The sequence below is a fragment of the Protomyctophum parallelum genome, assembly GCF_964188405.1.
Source record: "Protomyctophum parallelum genome assembly, chromosome: 14".
NCBI classification, from domain to species: Eukaryota; Metazoa; Chordata; class Actinopteri; order Myctophiformes; family Myctophidae; genus Protomyctophum; species Protomyctophum parallelum.
Window position 1 is genome coordinate 19,379,878 of NC_139709.1, and position 25,103 is coordinate 19,404,980.

General features: G+C 42.8%; 2 protein-coding genes across 3 annotated transcripts; both read left to right on the top strand.

Moving 5' to 3' along the window:
• Positions 1-16,469, top strand: LOC310870439 (uncharacterized protein). 2 transcript variants are annotated; one of them, XR_014570237.1, is made up of 12 exons: positions 1-281; positions 1,130-1,259; positions 1,878-1,994; positions 2,279-2,441; positions 2,643-2,838; positions 3,255-4,233; positions 4,542-4,707; positions 4,873-5,360; positions 5,456-5,652; positions 5,772-5,946; positions 6,214-6,270; positions 16,411-16,469. XR_014570237.1 is itself a non-coding variant. In XM_083781670.1 (11 exons), exons 1-10 carry the CDS (start codon positions 30-32, stop codon positions 5,943-5,945), a joined length of 2,862 nt encoding a protein of 953 aa, XP_083637796.1. In that variant the 5' UTR covers positions 1-29; the 3' UTR covers position 5,946; positions 6,214-6,562. The 2 variants fall into 2 exon arrangements, 1 of the variants encoding a protein (XP_083637796.1); XM_083781670.1 differs by lacking the exon at positions 16,411-16,469 and having other exon boundaries at positions 6,214-6,562.
• LOC310870441 (DEP domain-containing protein 7-like) lies at positions 16,443-24,848 on the top strand. The gene is made up of 11 exons (XM_083781672.1): positions 16,443-16,596; positions 17,679-17,820; positions 17,968-18,063; positions 18,282-18,328; positions 18,860-19,061; positions 20,192-20,328; positions 20,850-20,996; positions 21,842-21,984; positions 22,231-22,356; positions 24,100-24,175; positions 24,555-24,848. Exons 1-11 carry the CDS (start codon positions 16,563-16,565, stop codon positions 24,764-24,766), a joined length of 1,362 nt encoding a protein of 453 aa, XP_083637798.1. The 5' UTR covers positions 16,443-16,562; the 3' UTR covers positions 24,767-24,848.
• Positions 24,849-25,103: the final 255 nt, after the last annotated feature.

Consider the following 25,103-nt stretch of genomic DNA (forward strand, 5'->3'; position numbering starts at 1 on the left):
AACAACATTAACTTGTGTTAGTTTTAAACATGGTTAAGATCTGTGTTTGTGCTGGGTGTAACAATTCCAGACTTTCTGGCCACAAAGTACATGGGTTTCCAAAGAAAGGCAGTAAACGTTTCAGATCTTGGGTGAGGTTTGTCCAGGTAAAGAGATCAAATTTTACCGCGTCGTCGGTGCAACAAAAACACTCGGTCATCTGTGGAGCCCACTTCAGAGATGAGTGCTACATGCTTTCACCAAATGCTGTGCCTTGCATCCAGTCACTTGGTCTGTCTCGGGTAAGTGCAATCTGGGAATCGGTAAAACAAAATGTGTGGATCTAACTCCAGATGAAGCTGCGAAGAGACTATTAAATTCGTGGTCTGACTCAAGTACACACTGTCATGTGCAAAGTGTGTGATCTATTCGCAGGATAGGATCCGTGTATATTATGATTTATTTTCTTTTTTCTCATAGAAGGGTATATTTGTATGTCTCTAAATGTTTTTGATGAATTGAAAATTGAGGACCCTTATGTAAGCAAGTCTTTTTTCTGGTTTTATCCCCTTAGCTGATTTTGTATTGACCTGTACTTTCCTTGAACTACCCATTCTGCAAACTGTTAATACAATTTTTAATCAATCATGTGCCATAATGAACCTTGGTTGAAAAAAACTAAAGTTGTCCTTTAAATTGGTATCCACGTGTTGCAAAGGCTTGAAGTTCAACAAAGGCCCTCACAATCTGTGACAAGATTTTATATTCTATTAGATTTAGCACATCATTCTACAACTCAATAATATTGGGGAGATAACAGTGAAGTGGAGATTGCATTTATATAGCACTTTTATCCAAAGTGCTTTACATAGATTGTGCATTACATTCACCCATCATACACCGATGGCAGAGCGGAGGAAAGTAGGAAACCATGCAAGGCATCAATTAAGTTACCTCCACATTGGGTAAAATACTAGTAAAATAAAACTGTTTCTCATTGTGATGGCCAGGGGACCTCCTGGAACCCCCTCAAAGACCCCTGAGGGTCCCTGAACCCCACTTTGAGAACCACTAGTGACAATATACACCTTGAGCATTATTGTTTACAATTTTGCATGCTATCCCCCCCCCCCCCCCCCCCCCCCAACAGAAACTTCAAAGCCATTGTGCGACTCCTGATGTGGCAGAGCCAGAGAAGCCTATGGAGGAGGAGGAAGATCCTGTTCAGTTGTCTGAACCCTCTCTTCAGGTGTCCTCCCACCAAACTGACGTTGGAGATGGTAAGTGTTGGAAAATCTGCCTTTCAATGGGTTGCTCACTGTCTCATCGGGTCGAAAGTAAGTTGTAGGGAGGGAGACATCAAAAGTGACCCTAATAGCACCATAGTAGGGGGGCAGCAGTGGCTCAAGGGTAGAGTGGTCGGCGGTGGGGACAGTGAGGTTACCAGTTGGATCTCGACTCCCCATACATTTACCCATGGGTAAATGTAATGCACAATCTATGTAAAGCGTTTTGGATAAAGGTGCTATGTAAATACATAATTTACCATTTATAGTAGTAATAGTAGTAGTCTGTTTTTTCACACCCCTTCCGACTTCATTCTAATGACAGTCTGTAGTAAGCTGTAGTAGTCTGTTTGTTGGGGGGACACCTTTCCAACCTCTGAGACTGGGGAGTGGGGGATTCAGATTTTTCGGGGGCCAGTTTTGAATTGCAGCCATCCGTAGGTGCCCTTTGATAGCATTTTTGAAGGAGTCAAGGGATTCGCATGTCTTAATGACATAATTTATGAAGAGTAGGTTTATCCTGCAAGTTCTATTTTAAAAACAATTATGACACTTAAAAGCATGAAAGGTAGCCTATTCGTGTTCCAAACCATGATTTATATTTGTGCACAGATTGCCAGACTGACCACCACCAGAAATCTGATGACACACTCAAGACTGAACCTCAACTGAACAAGTCTGTTGGCACCCAGCTCTCCAAGTACACACTAGTGAATCGAAGAAGTCAAGGTTTGTCGATTGTAATATTTCTGGTAATTTATAACACTTAGGGTTACCACTCTGTGGTCTGTTGCCCAAATATCCACTTTAACGTGTTATAATTTTAGCCATCAAAAGCTTTCTATAGTTTGTCAGGCCCACCAAGTTTTCTTTAATCACGCATGCCCTGTTTTATACTTCGTCATATGATGGTGACACACAAACATGGCTTATCTACAAATTCACTACGTTTCACGATGTGATGTGAGCTTGCAGATTGCCTATCTTTGCTTGGTAATATTTTTTCTAATTAGGTTCTCAGACCTCAATTCACTGGAAAAGACCTCCACACTCAACACTCCTGAAGCCCTTTCAAGCTTCTGAAATAATACGGCTGAGTCTACTTGATGATGGAGATGTTGGAGACTCCATTGATCACACCCCTGCTCTATCTGAATCAACAGAATCAACACTATCGTAAGTAGGGGCAAGAGACAGTGGGGGCAGTAGCATGCCACTTGGACACAGGCCGGAGTCCTGATGATGATAATGGCCATTCACACTAGTTTAATGGCCAGTTATAGCTTAAGTCACTCAGTCACTTCTGATGTTGTTGACATCAATTGCTTAGTGCTTTGTGTCTCCCGTTTCCTTCTTTGTCTCCTATCATTTGAGCAGACAAGCCTTACCCTCCATAAATGTCCCTAAATACATTGTGGAGGAAGACTGTCTACTCCAACTGTTTGAAAAGTGTCCAGTGTGCTGCTCCATGTGTAAAGTCCAGAAGATGACAATGGGGACCTTCCTGACCGTTTCTCAGCACTGCACCCAATGCCACTTCATCAGAAACTGGAGGAGTCAGCGAACCAAGAAGGTATTTAACTAGCGTGACTAGGCGCAGTCATTGTTATATCGACTTGTATTAATCATATGAATGATTTGGTCAGTGCACAAAAAGTAGGAAGAGGCTGGTAAAGTGAAAGACGGCCCCTTGATTTTCGACCACAAGACATGTTATAATGGATACTGTGGTGACTTGAACTTCAGGTCAAGAAAGGACAATACTCTTTATCTCAAGATTTGCAGAACATAGGATTCATCAACATGGCTACATATCTGCTGTCAAAAGAGGAAGTGAACCCTTTTGCCTACATGTGACCATAGGAAAACTGTGCCAACAGATCTACTGATGGACTAATAATGTGGCATGACCATTTATTATTACAATGGAGAAGAGCACACTGTGCACGCACCTGCTAGAATCATTTAAATTCCATCTATCTTTTACAGACAGTGCCCTCGGATTACCCTCGCAGCTGCACCAATGGTCCAGAGAGTTCTGCTGCTGCTGCCATTTCTGAAATGATTGGTTTTAGTGATGAAAATTACTCCTCGGATGAAGGATCTTTTGAGGTGGATGAGAAGAAACACAATTCAGATTGTGATTCCGTGGAGCACCACAATATAGACGGCAAGCTTGCAGACAGTGATTCTGATGAAGATGCAAGCAGTGAGTCTGACGCAGATGCAGACAGTGAGTTTGATGCAGATGAAGAACATGAGAATCTCCGCCAGCTCTGTCCTGAATGTGGAAAGTTTTTCCTCAGTCAGAGAAAGAGGGCTCACATATGTCAAACCAAAAGGCCATATTCTTGTAACATGTGTGGCAAGAGATATAAATCTGAGGGTAGACTGAAATTTCACAACAAGATCCATGAGGATGGCTACAAGCATTCGTGCACATACTGCTTCTCAACCTTCAGAACTAGGCATGACAGACTGTTGCATGAGCAGAACCATCCACCTGCAGCAAAGCCCTATCAATGTCCTGACTGTCCAGAGGTGTTTGCCAAGATGCGGGAGCGCCGTGATCACCTGGTGAGTCACAGAGGACCCAAAAGACATATTTGCCTAGTATGCAACACAGATTTTTCAAGTGACCACAAACTGCAGTGGCATGTAGCTGTGCACACAAAAGCAAAGCAGTTTGTATGTGAGGTGTGCCAGCGCTCATTCACTGAGTCAAGCCACCTCAAATCCCACATGCATGTCCACACAGAAGAGAAACCCTATCAGTGTCAGCACTGTGACAAGTCCTTTAATCACAATGTTCGCTTGAAGAGTCACATCCAGTGTTATCATGGACAAGTCCCTGACCCAGGGGAGAAAGTTCAAATGGAGAAGACAAGTAGGAGTGAGTCTGAAGCAAAAAAAGACGAGACAAATGAAATGGAGAGCAGTGCTGTTGATGCTGAGAAGGCTGAGCAAAGTAAGGACACATGGGCCCGATTCACAGTAGTTTACATATTTTGAACGTACCGGCATTTATGAAAATTACTACTTTTAAGTGTCTGATTCATCCATCAATCTGGGAGAAAAGCTTGCGTATATGTCATTAGGTCAAAAATAAGTAGTTTATAAACTGCACTAATAACAAAAACAATATCAATGGCCAACATTTGTCAAATATAAAATCAAATGCAATCAAGTAATCAACATAAATCAAAATACAAACAAAAATCAGTAATCATGACCTGCTTGTTCAAAGTGCTAAATTGTGTCAATCCTGATTGTTAGATCATTCTGCCAACCGAGCCATGAGAAGAGAGCGCGTCTTCAGGGACCGCACAAACATGTTTGAGGAAAGCGACGAATGGCTACAATGCCAATTCCGTTTACCGAGGCACAGTCTGGTCGAGCTCTGCATTGCACTGGAGCCACAGCTGACCAGACAAACAAACAGGTTAAAAAAAACATGTTTTGAATTTAATGAGTATGTTTTCAATTTGATTATTTTGGCCTTTTTATGCCATGCAGCAGAGCAGTTTGAGAATTGTTTCAAATGCAAGGTGCATTGCATATAACATTGAAGCCTATTTAGTATTATTAATTAGTATTATCATTACAGGTCTCATGCCATCCCCGCACACGTGCAGGTTTTGTGTAGTCTGAGTTTCCTCGCCACCGGGACGTTCCAGAGGGAGATAGCCGAAAGGGCCTACATGTCCCAGCCATCCCTCAGCCGCACGCTTCCACACGTGCTGAATGGCATCATCGGCCTGGCACCACAATACATACAATTTCCATATACTGCTGAACAACAGCGAGAAATAAAACAGAACTTTTTTAACATGGCTGGCTTTCCTGACACAATCGGAGCAATAGGTTGTACGCATGTGCACCTCAAAGCTCCATCTCCCAATCCATCTGCATATTTGAACTGCAAAGGGTGTCATTCAATCAAAGTGCAACTCATTTGTGATGCCGACATGAACATAATTAATGCCGATACCCGCTGGGGGGGTGCCAGACACAACTCGTTCATCCTACAAAAGAGCAGTGTGGACATGTGTCTTGCACAGGAGGCTGACGGTGCTGGATGTGCATGGCTCATTGGTAAGTGTTTTGCCTTTCAAAGCTTATTTTGTGCTTTTTTCCATGGAAATTCAATTCACAGGATTGTATGGCTAACTATTAGCCTATCTCTATAGGTGATAAAGGCTATGCCTTAAGTACCTGGCTGATGACACCCCTGCACACGCCCCAGACCCAACAGGAGCAGGCCTATAATGACAGCCATGTCCACACACACGCAATTGTGGAGCGCACTATCGGGGTGCTGAAAGGCCGCTGGCTGTGCCTGGACACGGACAAGGAAGGAGGAAAGCTCCTTTATAATGCCGATAAGGTATGAAATGTATAGTATAACCTCCACATTATTGGACCAAGACCTGAAGACGGTATGCCTATGCTATAACGGTACATGTTTTGTGCAGTCTATTAATTTGCTCCCATCTACAATTACAGGTAGGTAAGATAACCATGGCCTGCTGTGTTCTACATAACATTGCGAATCGGCATGGGGTACCCCTTCCAGCAGCAATGCCCCCACCAATAGACATGCCACCGGACCCACCTATTGAAGCTGAGGACAAGAAGCCAGCACTGGCACTGCGCCAGCAGCTAATCGCTCGTTTTTGAAGTATTAAAAACATTTATTCAGAGCCCTTGACATCTCCACTGCAATTGCAATCCCACACCACCACCTGAAACCACCTCCACCCGTTGAGGTGCAGATGCGGCCGCTGTAGGCCCACTGCGCACACCAGCTCCTGGGTGGGCAACAGTGGCAGGCAAGAGAGCAGACACAGAGGTTATCAACTGGTGGTGGAGGAGGAGCAGCAGCAGACCCTGTGGAGTGCTGGGAGATGTCCGGATTCATCATGACATTTTTCAACGTGGAATCCAGGAATACAAGAACACTCACCCCGGGACCTCCCAATCTCAGGGAGGACACTAATATATGGTAACTACAATGCCACTGAAAGGGTCCCATATTCAAGAATGTCTATTTTGATCAGGATTTCACTGTTATGTCTATAACTATCTACCTTGCATACTGTGTAAATCGGAAGGAATTTCTGGACCAAATAACAGACCTTATTGGACACATCTTTTTCTGGTTTTGTCCTTGCTTTCCTACTCCCTGCCTCCATTTTCTTTCTTTCTTTGTGACAATAAAACTGATTCTGATTCTGAACCATTGTAATTAGAAGAGTTGAGAGAATAAATAAATCGTATTGCCGTTCCTCCAGAAATGATTTGACTCCAGGTTAAAATGATTTGTTATAATTTATATTATTTTTATTTAAACTCTTTCAGAACAAACTAATCTCTGTCAGTCTACATTTGCTTGTGCGTATCTGCTTTTTATTATGGAGAACCATCCAAATCGACTTCACACTTTAGGCCAGTCAATCTAAGGTTTGAACCAATATTGAAAATAGTCAATGACCTAATTAGTGGATCATGATAAAGTCAGGGTTTGAAAGTTGGGGTACCATTTAACAACCTATAGAATTTGTGCCAGGAGCTACATTTTCATGCAAAGGAAATTGACGTCCATCGCCCTCAAATGACATACCGGTAGTTAAAGGCAGATTGACATACATAATATTGACCATTGTCTTGTGACTGCCCTTTTGATGTCCCTGCCTGTGTGTGTCAGTGAATGGAAGGCGTTGGGAAAGTGCTCTGAATATTTTCTACTGAAACACATAGGGGTAACTGTTGGTGTAAGAATTAGATTATTTTTAATTATTATTTCATATTAAACATGCTTGTGGGACAGGTTTTAAGTAAGTGCTTCAAGCGAAACAGAAGGTGGCGGTATAATGCAAAATATGAAGCCAATGCTAGAAAATACCAAAAAAGAAGAATATCGTTTCCTGATCTACTGTAGACGCCCCACGCCCGGCATGCAAAGTTAACTAATAAGTATATACATAACAGACCTCCGTGAAGTGTTATATATCAAAATGAAAACTACAAAGCAAATGCATTGTTGAAGCCGGCGACGTCCATTATATCTACTGCAGTGAGTGCTACATTTGTGTATGTCTGCGGGATAGTTTTTTTTTGTAATTACAATAATTATTTTAAAAGAAAAAAGGTGAGTAATAGCTATTATAGTACTGAAGTACTCACCTTTTTAGCCTAGGGTATTATTACATGTATTATTTTAAGGGCTACGTTTTTCTTTTTGCCATTTAGCTCAGCCAGGTAACGTTAAAGTGGGATATATTTTGTCACTCCGACTCGAGTAACAGGTTCTAACAACCATTCATCGTACTAGAAATAGTTCTTGAAATGTAGTGGAGTAAAAGCCATGTTTAAAAAAAAAAATGAAATACTCAAAGTACAGATATTCAAATTATTACAGTATAAAACTCAAGAAGACTATATTAGACTAAGTCCTTTAATTATAGACTACTACTGTAGGCCTAGTCTGTAGATTTTGGCAGCGTCTAGTGAACAGATCTAATGAACAGATTTAAGGCTTCCGGTGGACGATCTCTTCAAAATAAGAGTAACCTCTAGAGTATTGAAAGAAAGTTTAATTTGCACATTAAAACTACAAATTAAGCATTTAAATGATGCTATATGATGCTATAAGACACACATTATGTTTCTGTGTAAAAATAAGTAATTAAATCATTATAATAATAATAATAAAGTTATCTAAATGGATAAATGCTATTCACTGGAGTGCATGGACTTTATAAAGTGGACACTGGACAAAAGACGGCTCCGCGAGGCAACTATCTGGACATACCCACGCGTTCGGGGAGATGTCCTGTACCACACCCCACTCTCCGCTAAGCGGGAGAGGTGTAAAATTCACAGCAGCAGACCTTCTACTGGGGTCAAGGCTGACAAAAAGTACCGTTTCCGGACCCAGAATGGACACTGGACAAAAGACGGCTCCGCGAGGCAACTATCTGGACATACCCACGCGTTCGGGGAGATGTCCTCTACCACACCCCACTCTCCGCTAAGCGGGAGAGGTGTAAAATTCACAGCAGCAGCCCTTCTACTGGGGTCAAGGCTGACAAAAAGTACCGTTTCCGGACCCAGAATGGACACTGGACAAAGAGGCCTCCGCAAGGCAACTATCTGGACATACCCACACGTTCGGGGAGATGTCCTCTACCACACCACACTCTCCGCTAAGCGGGAGAGGTGTAAAATTCACAGCAGCAGACCTTCTACTGTGGTCAATGCTGAAAAAAGTACCGTTTCCGGACCCAGAATGGACACTGGACAAAAGACGGCTCCGCGAGGCAACTATCTGGACATACCCACACGTTCGGGGAGATGTCCTCTACCACACCACACTCTCCGCTAAGCGGGAGAGGTGTAAAATTCACAGCAGCAGACCTTCTACTGGGGTCAAGGCTGACAAAAAGTACCGTTTCCGGACCCAGAATGGACACTGGACAAAAGACGGCTCCGCGAGGCAACTATCTGGACATACCCACACGTTCGGGGAGATGTCCTCTACCACACCACACTCTCCGCTAAGCGGGAGAGGTGTAAAATTCACAGCAGCAGACCTTCTACTGGGGTCAAGGCTGACAAAAAGTACCGTTTCCGGACCCAGAATGGACACTGGACAAAAGACGGCTCCGCGAGGCAACTATCTGGACATACCCACGTGTTCGGGGAGATGTCCTCTACCACACCCCACTCTCCGCTAAGCGGGAGAGGTGTAAAATTCACAGCAGCAGCCCTTCTACTGTGGTCAATGCTGAAAAAAGTACCGTTTCCGGACCCAGAATGGACACTGGACAAAGAGGCCTCCGCGAGGCAACTATCTGGACATACCCACACGTTCGGGGAGATGTCCTCTACCACACCCCACTCTCCGCTAAGCGGGAGAGGTGTAAAATTCACAGCAGCAGCCCTTCTACTGTGGTCAATGCTGAAAAAAGTACCGTTTCCGGACCCAGAATGGACACTGGACAAAAGACGGCTCCGCGAGGCAACTATCTGGACATACCCACGTGTTCGGGGAGATGTCCTCTACCACACCCCACTCTCCGCTAAGCGGGAGAGGTGTAAAATTCACAGCAGCAGCCCTTCTACTGTGGTCAATGCTGAAAAAAGTACCGTTTCCGGACCCAGAATGGACACTGGACAAAGAGGCCTCCGCGAGGCAACTATCTGGACATACCCACACGTTCGGGGAGATGTCCTCTACCACACCCCACTCTCCGCTAAGCGGGAGAGGTGTAAAATTCACAGCAGCAGCCCTTCTACTGTGGTCAATGCTGAAAAAAGTACCGTTTCCGGACCCAGAATGGACACTGGACAAAGAGGCCTCCGCGAGGCAACTATCTGGACATACCCACACGTTCGGGGAGATGTCCTCTACCACACCCCACTCTCCGCTAAGCGGGAGAGGTGTAAAATTCACAGCAGCAGCCCTTCTACTGTGGTCAATGCTGAAAAAAGTACCGTTTCCGGACCCAGAATGAACACTGGACAAAAGACGGCTCCGCGAGGCAACTATCTGGACATACCCACACGTTCGGGGAGATGTCCTCTACCACACCACACTCTCCGCTAAGCGGGAGAGGTGTAAAATTCACAGCAGCAGACCTTCTACTGGGGTCAAGGCTGACAAAAAGTACCGTTTCCGGACCCAGAATGGACACTGGACAAAAGACGGCTCCGCGAGGCAACTATCTGGACATACCCACGTGTTCGGGGAGATGTCCTCTACCACACCCCACTCTCCGCTAAGCGGGAGAGGTGTAAAATTCCTCCAAACCCTCTTTCTGGCTGGGCGGTGCCCAGGTATAGATGAGGTGACAACGATCGTTATATATATAGTGGCCCTCTCCATAGCATTACATTTATGAAAGAATAAAAGAATACAGACAAGGCTTTGAAAGTTAGAAAAAAAATACCTTTTAATTAATCATTAATCATTTCTCATTCACTGTTACACAGAAGAAGAAGAAATCATATCAATAATGATCATCACAATCAGAAATAAAATGCTCATTTAAAAGTTTCCAAATCCCTACAATATCTGTTTTTAAACATCACAATTTGTCTTAATGTGGACTGAGAAGCTACTTTAATAGTTAGTAGTTACAGATTTGATCAATTTACTGCATGTGTGTGCGCATCTGTGTTAATACAGCAAACATTATTCAAACACATGCAAAACATGCAAAAACTACAAAGTCAATCAGTGCAAACATCACTCAAAAGTACAAAATGGTACTATAAGTGCAACGTACCTATAAGTGCATACATTACTCAAATGTATAAAAAGGTAAGACGTGCGTCAATGGTTCATGATTGCAAGTGGTGGATAAACACGCATAATTGAGTTTGTCAAAGTCTCGACTAGGTGAAACTCCAAGACAGTCCATGTGGAACCAGGTTCAAACACCAGTAATTACCAAAATAATTAGTATTACTTTGCAATGCATGTTATAGGCCAGTGATTTCATGTCAATGCCCCAAGGCACAGCACTTTTTTGAGCATTGACCTCAGTAGACGGTCTGCTGCTGTGAATTTTACACCTCTCCCGCTTAGCGGAGAGTGGAGTGTGGTAGAGGACATCTCCCCGAACGTGTGGGTATGTCCAGATAGTTGCCTCGCGGAGGCCTCTTTGTCCAGTGTCCATTCTGGGTCCGGAAACGGTACTTTTTTCAGCATTGACCACAGTAGACGGTCTGCTGCTGTGAATTTTACACCTCTCCCGCTTAGCGGAGAGTGGAGTGTGGTAGAGGACATCTCCCCGAACGTGTGGGTATGTCCAGATAGTTGCCTCGCGGAGGCCTCTTTGTCCAGTGTCCATTCTGGGTCCGGAAACGGTACTTTTTTCAGCATTGACCACAGTAGACGGTCTGCTGCTGTGAATTTTACACCTCTCCCGCTTAGCGGAGAGTGGAGTGTGGTAGAGGACATCTCCCCGAACGTGTGGGTATGTCCAGATAGTTGCCTCGCGGAGGCCTCTTTGTCCAGTGTCCATTCTGGGTCCGGAAACGGTACTTTTTTCAGCATTGACCACAGTAGACGGTCTGCTGCTGTGAATTTTACACCTCTCCCGCTTAGCGGAGAGTGGAGTGTGGTAGAGGACATCTCCCCGAACGTGTGGGTATGTCCAGATAGTTGCCTCGCGGAGGCCTCTTTGTCCAGTGTCCATTCTGGGTCCGGAAACGGTACTTTTTTCAGCATTGACCACCGTAGACGGTCTGCTGCTGTGAATTTTACACCTCTCCCGCTTAGCGGAGAGTGGAGTGTGGTAGAGGACATCTCCCCGAACGTGTGGGTATGTCCAGATAGTTGCCTCGCGGAGGCCTCTTTGTCCAGTGTCCATTCTGGGTCCGGAAACGGTACTTTTTTCAGCATTGACCACAGTAGACGGTCTGCTGCTGTGAATTTTACACCTCTCCCGCTTAGCGGAGAGTGGAGTGTGGTAGAGGACATCTCCCCGAACGTGTGGGTATGTCCAGATAGTTGCCTCGCGGAGGCCTCTTTGTCCAGTGTCCATTCTGGGTCCGGAAACGGTACTTTTTTCAGCATTGACCACCGTAGACGGTCTGCTGCTGTGAATTTTACACCTCTCCCGCTTAGCGGAGAGTGGAGTGTGGTAGAGGACATCTCCCCGAACGCGTGGGTATGTCCAGATAGTTGCCTCGCGGAGGCCTCTTTGTCCAGTGTCCATTCTGGGTCCGGAAACGGTACTTTTTTCAGCATTGACCACAGTAGACGGTCTGCTGCTGTGAATTTTACACCTCTCCCGCTTAGCGGAGAGTGGAGTGTGGTAGAGGACATCTCCCCGAACGCGTGGGTATGTCCAGATAGTTGCCTCGCGGAGGCCTCTTTTGTCCAGTGTCCACTTTATAAAGTCCATGCACTCCAGTGAATAGCATTTATCCATTTAGATAACTTTTATTATTATTTAATTACTTATTAGTAATTTAATTACTTATTTTTACACAGAAACATAATGTGTGTCTTTACAATAACTGTAATGTAATAATAATACTAATTGTTATAATAGGTGTATATTATTGCTTGATGAAATAGGAACCTTTATTGTTTGGATAGGAACCTTGCTTATACAAGTGCGTGACGCACGGTACGCACGGTGCCTGTTGTTGGTTGCACCTCTCGCACGGTACCTGTTGTTGGTTGCACTAGACTGAGCTGACAGGTTGTTTATTACTACTCTTAGCACGGGACTTTATAATAAACTATTGCCCGGCTGGGCTAAACTACAATCCTTGTTGGGTGATTCTTAACGAAAAGAACACACATTTACACTAATAATGTAACGTAATAGTTATTTAATTAACGAATTAAAATATTATTTTATTCTGAAGGCAACCGGATGTCTTAAATCTGCTAGCTCTCAGAGCGGAAGTCTTAAATTTGCTCATCAGACGGAGCCGTAGATTTTAGAGTGGGAGTCGGGTCAGATGCGCAAGCCGCTACATCTTTGTATTGATTCATACTAAATGGTTTTTGAATACCGTTTCATTAAGAGCTATAGCAGTGATTTGATTTGCACATACCCCACTATGCCATAAACGTATTTCTAACATTCTCAGTAAAAATAAATAAAAAAATACAAGAATGAATTGAAGAATACAAGAAGAAGCACCCTAGCCCTGGTCCAAGGCTTACAGCGAGCCAGAGGCGCGCTGTAAGCCTTGGACCAGGGCTAGATGCACCCCACCGAAGTACATAATTATTTTTTAACAACAATTAAAGTCTTTGTTTCGTGGTCCTTCAAACAAAGGTGTATTAGGTGGAAAAATCCACTCCATGCCAGGTGTTTTTCCCTTTGGTTCTTAAAGCGCAAATAACATGCATTTTAAAATTGCTTTTAATATTTAATATCATATTGTCTATGTCCCTCAAACTTATTTCTAATGGTTTGAGCCTCAATCTCTGATATAACCAGTCCTTGTCAATTCTTTCTGGACTTTGAAAGCAGTTTTAGCTGCAGTACCACAATGTCCTGAGGTGGTGGGGTGCTGATATGCAGATTATTTAATATTTGATTCATTATAATACTGATGCTAGATAAAACCAGGCTTGTTTCCATTCCATGCCAGCTTGGAAAATCAACAATGGTGGACATTGTAAACAAAGTGGAAATGCTAATTTGGAACTGAAGACTGAAGAAGAGGAGGAATTATATAAGTAGGGTGACATTGATGACATCACGATGAGGCCAAAATCAGTTGAGCTGTTCCTGAGAGCAATTTCCATTAAAACACCCATATGAATAAGGTTGGGTTATAGACATAGTTTTACTGGGGTTAAGGGCAGTCCATACTCTCTCCGACCACCAAACCTTTAGTCGGAAAGATCAGACTTTAATTTTTTCTCCTAAGTAGAGTTCGGAGAGTCACAACATCTGGGAGTGCAGCTTTCAGAACAAAAATTCAGAAGAATGCGTTTCAGAAGTTGCAAGTGACGTCATGTTGTAGTTGTACCGGAGCTTTCCGACGAAAGGTTCGGTGGTCGGAGAGAGTATGGACTGCCCTTTAGTTTAGAAATAGGGTTAGACAGATGGATGGAAGGGGTACTCTGACACGGGTACAGGGTTTTGCCGACTTGGTGCTCTCCAGCCGGGCACCGGTCTAGTTGAGCCTAATTATTTAGAAAACCTCAGACCACAGAAAATCTTCAGTTTTTTGGGGTGCAATTCAGGTCAGAAAACCTTTGAAAAATAATATGAACATTTTCATTTTTTATGTCACCAGACCTGGGATCGAGCATTTTGGATACCAGAATGAAAATGTAGTCATTTGGCAGACGCTCTTAATCCAGAGCGATTTACAGTAAGCAAGAACAAAAATCATTGGTAATACACCATATACATAAAGATCATCATGAATCATACATAAGCTAAGAACCTAACAGTGGAATATCTATATAATGAAACTATGCATATATAGTGCAAATATAAATTTTGGGTCCAATTAAATCATTGTATTGAATTTTTGTCCTACAACACCCATTTCTGTCATTTCAGCCAGCTACTGAGGCAACCGCACAGGTGTCAGCTGAAGGAGCTCAGCAGTTATGGGGCGTCTGTCTCGACGCTGCGTTTTTGGTTGTGAAATCTTCAACAATCTTTTCAACTTTCCTCCTAAGGAAACTAAACCATGGTTGAGAAGAAAATGGCTGGACTTTACTCATTTTGATGAAAGGATAATTTCTACTAACTCAAGGTTATGTGACAGGCATTTTATAGATGACTGCTTCAACAATAAGGGAATGTTCACGGCAGGACTGGCAAACATTCTTCTTCTGTCAGAATACTCCATCCCTTCATTATACACTGTTGGCGAGTCTGATGTGAAAGTAAGTAATTCAATGTTTCAGTAGCCAATCTAGTTTAAGTGGTTATTAAATATGGAATAATTTGTCCTTTTGCAGGTTTTTAGCCAGCTACCAGACTGACAGCTACTGTTCTGACTGAAAATTATTGTTAGCCATGTGATGGGGTCTTTCAATTTGTCACCTCTTCAAAAGCAAGCTAGACCCCTAATTCTGCCCACTGACTGTATAACCGGCTGGATTGCCAAAATGTGTCTCTTGTGACATGTAAAGATAAAATAGAAAAGGAAGATAGAAAAGCTCTTGCCACCGTGTATTGCAGTTTTTTTTACACTTCGCAGTGTAATGCCGTGTATAGACAGTGGTGGAATGGGACTTTTGTGGAATCAGGGACAGTTTATTGGCCTTAATTATTTTATATATCACTTCTATATTATCTACGGTTGACCACAAGTCACAACAAGACAGCAGTTGTCAGCCTTGTTACTGTAGATTAGATGATCATGGAAATTGCAGATCTACAAGCTCACAGCATGTCCTCCTTATCGTCATTAGTTTACTCATTATGAGAGCTTGTATATCGGCATCTCAATGTGGGATTGTGCAGACCAAAGTAATGATGTGGCGTGTATGTGCTGCTGCCATCTAGTGGTTGAATGTAGTGAACTGACTGAGTTATTGATTGATAATTGATTGATTGATTACCTGTATAAAAGGTGTGTGGAGTCCACTGGACCACTGATTGCCTTTTACGTCAGCTTGGTGAAAAATGCCTTCAGTCAAGGAGAGAGTCGCTGCATTGAAACTCCTTGAAGAGAAGTTGTTTGTTGGACCCTGGACTCTGCACTCCCAGGGTAATTCACTTACATGTGAGCGAGAGTTTAAAGCTTAAGCTAGTGTCATAATAGGCCTTTGGAGGTGGCGTTTGACTGGTTTGAGTTGAACCACTGTGATTGTTGTGGCTGTTGCCTGACTTGCCACAGTTTGTTTGCTACCTTAGGTGGAATAATACATTTTCATTAGAATTATCGGTCTATTCAGCCTTTCTTTGTGTACCCAGCGCTTGCTTTTGCATGTACTGTAGCGGCAGCCCCTTTCAAGACCCTTGGTTAAGATTCTCTGAAGTTTGAACGTTGAACTGATCGGTTATTAAGCCCTCCGTAGGATGCAGATGTACATACCCTCCGTTCACGGAGAGCGGCGCGCTGCTTGAGTGTTTGTGAGATGTTTCAAAGATGCATAACGCGGCTATAGGAGACAATGGAAACGTGAGTGAAACTGCATTAACCGCCAATGCCGTTGAGTATTTTTCATCTTTTGTTTAAAATTTTGGCTTCTCTGAAATTCTCTCTTCCTCACTTCCTTATTGACTTCCCATTGTACCGCCTCACGAGCGGAGACTGGCTTGCTGCGTGTCCCTACGTTACTGCCTCGCATCGACCACCCTGCCCTGGTGCGGGAGACGCTACAAGGGGAAGTCAATAAGGAGGTGAGGAAGAGAGAGAACTTCAAAAAAAGATTAAAAATACTTAAAGGCATCAGCGGTTAATGCAGTTTCACCCACGTTTCCGTTGTCTCCTATAGCCACGTTATGCATCTTTGAAACATCTCACAAAGTCACAAACACTCAAGCGGTGCCGCCTCTCTCCGTAAAAGAGAGTATGTAAATCTGCATCCCATGGAGAGTGGAATAACCGACCAGGGACCCTAGAGTAAGTGACGTCCAAACTTCAGAAAAGCTTAACCGAGGGTTCCGACTGTTCATATTCTCTTCTCGTTTAGGTCACAGAGTGGTAACTAAGGCAAACCACTCGACCATCTTATGGAGGGGGCTCATCTCCCATCTCAAAGCCTCAGTGAAGGTTAAGGATCGACGCATCCATCTCAAGTCGCACAGTAGCTGTTTTGTTGGCTCTGATGCTATAGATGTGGTAATGGATCATCTCTCCCATGCTAGTGGCTTCGAAGGTATTTTCTAGGCCTACTACAGTGATTCTCACTGAGAATTCATCAGCTTTGTGAAAATGCAGGCCCCCAGTTTAGTATGAATTAATAATAATAATAATAATAATAAAACTTTATTTGTAGAGCACCTTTCATGACATGAAATGCAGCTCAAAGTTTACAGAACAATGGAGAATAAAAGAAAAGCAAGGCAACGACAAAAAACAAGCAGTAATGCAATACAGTGAGGACATGAATAACAAATTAAGAACCCCTCTTGATATTTCTTTTATTTTTACCGAGGGTAGTAGCTGAGCACAAGTGCTCATTTTCACTAACGCCCTGCAAATAGAAACACAAATTAAAACCTTGGAGCTGACCAGTACAACCTCAGTCTTATACTGTTTGCCGCTAAGCAGCTCCACTGGAGCTGTTGGGGGTTCAGTGCCTTGCTCAAGGGCACTTCAGCAGTGTTGGGTGAGTGATGACAAATCACTTCCCGACCCAGATTTTTCCTGCCCGTCAAGTCTTGATTGTTCATTTAACTCTTGAATGTACAAATGGATGGAACCCGCAAGGGTCCATTTGGAACTCTAGTAGTCTGGACGCTGCATTGAGAACCATTGTACTACTACACCATAAATCTTTCAACAATGTCCTCCATTAACCACTTGATCCCTATATATTTTTGTATGATGAATAGTAAAAAAAATAGCTGGAAATTGCACTCTGATGCACCGTGAGCTTGTAGATCAGCCATTTTTGAAAAGGTGCCTATACCTATAATGTGCTCAGGTTGAAGGTGATTCAAATTAATGAATTATATGATGCCACAATACCAAAAGGTTAAAATGTAATTTAGATGCAAGGTTCATTTGTTTACCTGGCATCCAATAGTTTCAATGTACAGATTTGTTTTTTAGATGTTATATTGTTTAGACTGATTCTTGGTTTATGACTATCCTAATTTACTGAGGTGCTAAAACGGTCTCTCTGCATTTATTGTATGTATTTGTTGTATGTCGCTCCAAAGAGTGTCTGCTAAAGGATGCCTAAATTGATTAATGGTACCCCTCCCACCACCATCACTTTCTTCACAACTGCAGGTGTTGATATCCAACGGGACAAGATTATGTACATCTGTCAGGCATTGTTGAACTGCAATGTGTTTGAAGCAGTGGACACCAAAATGTTTGGGAAAGACAAGAAGCAGGATGTGTTTCAGGACAGCAAAAATGCTCTCTACAGGTTAGTCTCTCTCTCACACACACACACACACACACACACACACACACACACACACACACACACACACACACACACACACACACACAATGGGTTTTATAACACTGCAATCTGAATATGCTGTAACTTTCATTTGAAAATATTTAACAGGTTCCTGGACACAGAAATGCCCCCAACGGGTGAGTTGGAGAGAGGCGAGCTCAGCCATGGAATCCACAACTTACTGTGCTGTGCTCCTACAGACGGGTATGCAGAAAGGCTCCTATATCAATTTTGATCTTTTAGTTTTTACTTGGCATTTGTAGTTTTAGCACCATATACAATATACATACAGTGATCAGCCAATCACAAGCCAATGTTTGTGTTCAAACAAACCCGGAAAGCTGGGCATAGGAGGGGCTAGCACCCCTCAAAAACAACTACTGCAATATAAGCTTTCAATTATCTTTCTTTATGTTGTTTAGGCATGAACATCCAACATCTAGTTCCAACTCTGCATTACCGCAATCATGTAAGTCAGCCATTTCATCACAACTAAACGCTATTGGCCATAAGATGGTCTCAGACAAGACCACCCAAAAGGAAAAATATCCATAGTAGGCTATGGACTTTGTTCTAAATGTGGGAACTACCCATAGATCCGAAGTCCCGTTAGTCCGAACATGCATTAAGGTTGGCGACCATGCACTGCTCCCGTGCTTGCGGGCACCCTACTACAGTATTTTTGCCCTGACACACACTGGGATGCAGTGTAAAAGCTACCCCTCTTGTGTCAGTACTTTCAGTACTAACTGGGAGTAGAGAACTATCCGTTAGGACTGTCCGTAACCCAGACATGTTCTGGCCTGGGCATGTCATAAATGGGGGAATATGGTGAAATTTTTAAATCTATAGGCTTATATTGGTGGGGGGGGGACGACGACGACGAGGACGAGACACACACACACACACACACACCAAGTATAGACCCTGGTCAGCTGAAGTATACACTGTAGGTGGTTAACTGTAATACTCCTCCCATCTCTGTCTTCTTCCATTGCAGTTGTGGATGAACTGTGGCAGGAACAGACCATGGTCAGGCTGTTAACAGTGGTAGAACTCCCCATGCTTGATGGATTGCTTCAGTGCAACCAGAACCCCTCACCTTCTCCATGTCGTCAGCGGGCTCATGACAAACCAGACCTCGTCTACAGCAGCAGCAGTCACCTGGACAGACGGGTCCTCAAGGCGCTTAGAGACTCAGAGTACGTCTGATTTTGTGACTGGATGGGGGTGGGTGGTAACCGTTAGATCAGCTGTTATTACTAAAGCTAGAGGATATGGTTTTTTGGGGGTCCTTGGCATGTGAGTTTGGGAACCTTTTGATTGATTTAATATTTTATTAGACAATATATAATTGCAAACCGCACAAGGTACAGTCTAGCTGCAATTTGCAACTCTAGATCTTTTTTATAATGGGATGAATCTAGAGTTGCAATACCCTCCATTGACTCCCCATTCATCCAAATTGCATCTGCGATCTGCTTGTATTAAACTACTTGAATTATTATCTTTCAATCTGCAAAACGTTTGTTTCATAATAATCCACCGTAGACATGTTATGAGCTACTTTCTGTCAAGAAATTCTGTGCAGGTGATTCTTTTTCCAAGTGTGGAGTTTGGAGGTCACTGAATGGTCCTGCGTACCACCTGTTTCGAATTTTCACATAATGGAGGAGTCAACAGCACGACCCGTTAATACAAACAAGTTCTTCCAAACTGCGGCTAGGTACAGTCAAGCATTTGTCCAAAAGGATTACACCGAAGAAAGACCTTGCGGTCTTGTTTCCATTCGGGTCCTATGCACTCACACACAATCATGACATGAATAATAATTCATGAAGTAAGTCGGAGAGGGGATAGAGAGGTGGGTTCGATGACCTCCTCTACCTTTGACCTCCTGACAGGTGAATTTTTTGAGGGAAGGGGGCATGGCATTCCACACCTGAGTAGCAGTGCTGTGGAAGGTGAATTCTGCCCAAGAATCTTGTCCTTTGATTTACTCTTTTGATCGCCCTTGTTGCCATGCTTTCGCCTGTCAGTATATTGCCAAGGATAGATATTTTCTCATTTTGGTTAAGGTGCAACTTGCGGATCAAGCGGTTAGTGCTGACGTTTGTCATTTTGATACATTCTGGGAAAAGCCAAACTGTTGTATAACTATCAAAGAAAAAAGCTACTATAGCGGCCTACTTGTGTTTTAACGGGCACAGCTTTCTTTCTTTTTTTACTGAACATTTATAAGCTTTATAATTGGAATACAGTAGCCTACTGGGGGTTTCACATCACCTTTTTGTCTTCTAGTAAGAAATGTGTTATTTCTTGTCTTCCTCAGGGAGGATGAGTGGTTCTGTGCAGCGCTGGACTGTCTGGACAGCCTCCCTGATCAGCCAGTGGTGGAGCTCAGCAGGGAGCTGCCCAGATGCTCCGCTCATGATCATGACTGTCACAGTCCTGGCTACACTACGGCAGGTATCCGCAATGCAAATGAAAGCAAGTGTCTTCACCTAGACAATTTATATTCTGTCCAAATCGTTTCTTGTCAGTGAGTGGAAAACATAACCTATGTTCAAATGTAGTCATTAGTCACTAGCTCTTTTTCATTGTTTTTTTACATTAAACACTGCAAGTTGACCACATAGCAGCCACTTTTAGAAGGTGCTGTTCAGAGCTCTTCTTTTGGCCTAGCAGAGTGCTTGGACAAGCAGAGCTGCTCGTCAAGAGATTTATCTGTGTTCATCTGACCTTGTTTACAAAAGATTGATATATGAAAGGCAGTGTTTTCCTTCATCCTTCATAAAAGGTGAATAGGTTAGAGGCTACAATTTGGGTTGCATGCATGCTCAGTGAGTAATAAGATTGTCCCTTTTTACTGTATAATTCAGAGCAAAACTATTTAACGTGCATATCTTTAGATTGTATTTATAAATCGTTTAGAGAAGAACTAAGTTAATTTCAACACAGTATGAAAGTAAGGTTTGTGTCTACCCCAGGCCTGGTTAGGTTCTGTCTGGATCCCATGGCCCAGAGTAAGCTGCTGATTTATGAGGCCTTGGTCAATCACTACAGCCACACAGACAGGCCTGCCCTGCTGCCCGATCACATGAGTGACGTCTACACCGCCATCATTGACCTGCTGGGTGAGAAGTGAAAAATCAGACCCTTCACATAATGATTTTCTTTATCTATTGTAGGACAGACCTACCCCTACTGGATTCTAAAGTGATGGGAATGTCTTATGTTTCTAGTGAATCCGTAACTATTAGTTCAAATTAAACTTGATGCAAACTAAGTATAGTTATTTATAGCAAAACTAATGCTATACAACAAAGCCCTGTTAAAGAAGGACCCTTTCTCATACACTTGTAAGGGATGAGAAATCATAAGAATTTTGGACATTAGACTGGAAGGGTTGGTACAGTAGGATGACACACCCATAATAACCCACCATGCACGCCAAAGTGCAATTGCAGTTTGTAACTCCACGTCCAGTCTTTTTTTTTAATACTGTTTTTATTAGGCATTTTTTGTATGACATCAGAATATTATCGACAATGATAATGAGTAGTTCTGTTAAATAAAATGAAAAAGAATAACAGGCAATGTAAATGTTCCACATACAATACATAATAAAAAAGACATATAAATGTGATAAACATGAAAAAACTAAAAACAGTTAAACAATGACAAGTGTGAACAAACAAAACAGACAACAGGACAGACACTCTTACTCTCAAACTTTCCCAACATGTTTTAAATTAAGTGAATTACAGACATTCTTTTTTTAAATGAGAAAATAAAATAAAGAAAAACCACTTTTTTTTTCTTTCCAATTTTCTATTGTAACTCCACGTCCAGTCTTAACCTGAGTTTAATCATCATTCTACTGTATAAGCCATCTGAGGTGTATCATGGGTGTTTTCCTGCCAAATGACATATCCATTCTATGTACCGGTACCCTTTACGCTGGTTTCTCTCTCCCTAGTGAATGCAAAGCTGGACAAGGCACTTGAGGCCCTGCAGCTCTGTTTGAAGCTGCTGCCTCCTAGCTGTAGAGAGGAGCTGCGCAAGCTTCTGACTTTCCTGGCTCTTGCAGCTAACCCTGGGGCGATAAAACTGGACAAAGAGGTTGGAGACGCGCGCACACACACTCACTCACTCACTCACTCTTTCTTAATGGATCAGTCACCCAAGGTGCTGCAGCGTGGCGTGTATTTAACCCCATTTTCAGCTTGAAATATTATCGCAAAGAGTAGTACTTTTCTTATAGGCTAACTTCCAAAGCAGTGCCATATTTGGCCTGACTTGTTGAGAATTGTAATGTTTTTGGTTTTTATGTTTTGGTTTAACACTAGCTGTGTGCTGTTGTACTAGATGGAGAACAGACAGGCATTGGTGAGATCCTTCAGCAGGGCTTTTCTCCACAGCAAGAAGCTCTCCATGGAAAGGGATCAACTGATGGTGCTCTTCATGATTGACAACAGAAAGGAAATCTTCAAGGTAGCGTACTGTAGACTATGAACTTAAATAAATATAACAGACATTTTGACTAATATGCTGTAGAATATACAGTAGCAGAAGGCTACGTACTAGGCTCTCTTTTAAAATGACAAGAGGCTTGGAGCTGATTATTAAGAGACTTTAATTTATGGGCACATATTTGTGAGCTCTAATATCCAACAAACTATTTTTGTCTAGGGTGCAGTGCTACAGTCTGCTGCTTTGCAGAAAAAACTAAAAATGCCCTTTGCCCTCCTTTTACTTGGAGGAAAGCTCATGGGGTGACCAAAATGAGTGGTCAACCTCTCTTTTCTGAGCACATAAAGTTGAATGGCTATCCATCCGTCCATTAATTGTTAAGAGATATGAGCATCGCGCCTGTCACAGACATGCGCAGAGATAGTTCAGTCAGGAAACCTCAGTGCAGTTGCTGCCGGCCCTTAATTGGGGCACCTCAGCATCACATTCACATCCAATCACACACTCATTCCATCTTCATACCGGCTATTTAAACTGGAAGTTTGAACTGCTCAATCTGCTTGCTTGTTTGCTGCTGCACACTGATACTGCTGCGCTGCTGTCTGCCTACATTTTTGCCTCTCACCCTCCTCCACCCCAGCTACCACCTGTCGTTTTGGATCTTCTGTTTAGGTACGAGGGATTCGGAGTCCCTATGGTTGGGACTGATGCGCTTGATCCGAGTACCTAAAAAGCAGATCCAATTAATCGACAAACCATAATAAATATATTGCTCATTTTATATTCAACTAGAACTGCACTCTGTTGAGTGCATACTTGCTTGTTGCACACTAGTAGGCCATAAATGGCCAACTAGTGCGCAAGCAGAGCGCGCAAGTATTTTCGACTGCTGTAAACTGTGGAATCTCAGTATCTCTGTGAAGGAACGTTTGAAATGTCTAATTATTAGGTGTAACTATTTGCTACCTATCTACTTTATGCATGTAAACACCTAGTATTAAGTATGGTTCAAGTTTCTATCTATATAAGAAATACACTTTTATCAATTTAGAATAAAAGAAACATAATGTTGTATTACTTACGTCATCATTGAGAGCAGTTATACATATACTATATAGAGTATGTAGTTGTAAGTTGATTAGCGGTATACTGTGGTTACTTTGCGCCAAATACCGTGCCAGGCAACCCGCCACTTGATGCGTATGCAAATAAAACAGCAGATTTGTGCCTGGTTTGCTGGGACCAGATTACATAAATGACCATATTTCTTACGTCATCATTGAGAGCTAGTCATACATATACACACCATGTACTCTGGTCCCAGCAAATCAGGCACAATTTGCTATTTTATTTTACTGATTATGTATACTAGCCCTTACCCGTTGTGAGATATTTGCCCCCCCCCCCCTTGTGGCCGTGGGGGGTGCTGCTCCCGGGTGCGTTTGTAATTGACTAATAAATTCATCAATAATCATTAATGTGTCAAATCGAAAAAACGGCTAAATTATTACTTGCGCGCTCCACTTGCACAAGTAATAAATAATATATTCCATCCATTCTTGAGTTGTCCTGACTGAAGTTCTAGGCGGACGTGCTGATGGATATAAATGGATTACACTATCAATCAGCATTGTCTTCACTGAATCGTTTGTTCTAAATGGTGCTTTGTATAATTTGTATATAGTATATACACACGGTTTCCATCTAGCTACTCTGCTGGCTACTCTACCCCTAAGCCACTGCCACTTATTTCTGTGCCTTTAGATACCTGGGGCTCTACACAAGAAGGTCAGCGATATTTTGGACAGAATCTCGCACGGGACTCAACCAGATGTAACGGGTAAATCATTTTCAAGAAATTATTTGTAATGGAAAACGTAATGGATAAATGTAAACCATAATGGCCTGGGGATCCACATAGAATGCTTACAGTCACCATAGGTTGCAGTTTACCATTGCTCCTATTCACATTGAATGTCCCTGACTAGACCATCTCAGAATCTCCAATATCATAGACAAACATTAGGTTTGCTACTCAGGGGTGCAAAATGTTCATTGCTTGGTCAAATTAAATTGATGATTTGGATGGTATATATTGGCCTGGGGGGTTTTGAGAGAGGTAGGGTGGTGCCTTAGCACCCTCTACTGACCAGCCACCACTGGCACTGCTGAGCATAATCTTTGTGCATAACTCTAATTGTTTTATTTTTATCTCCTAGGCTCTACATTCTGCCAGCAGGACCCTAGCAGCATCTATCCTGACACTACCAGGAGCAACACAAACCAGCATCTGTGCGATTTGTTGAAGAACATCCACCTGGACCCTAAAATCTCGGCCAAGGAGAGAAAGCGCCTACTGGGTCAATTTCACCAAGCCCACCCAGTGATATTTAATGACTACTTTGGTGATTCTGCTCTTGATGTATTATAAATGTTTTAGTAGGAACACCAGGTTGAAAGTAGTTGTGTCCTGTCTGTTTTAATATGCGATAGCCCTGTCAAAATATTAAAGGCTTTTTAAATGTTCTTGCTCAAGAGTGTGCTTGAAGCCTCTCCCGATTCACTAGAAACTAGTTTTAACTTGGTGAGCACCTCATCACCAGGACTGGGGTTGCTCTGAATCTCGGCAGCACTCGGCTCGCCTTTGTTCTTCAACATATGACAATTATGTGACTAAACTGCAGTCTGACCTAGTGTTCTGATATCTGGGGCCATTTGATTGCACTGATTCAGGAGTTTTTTTGTTTTGTTTTTTAATGGCGGACATG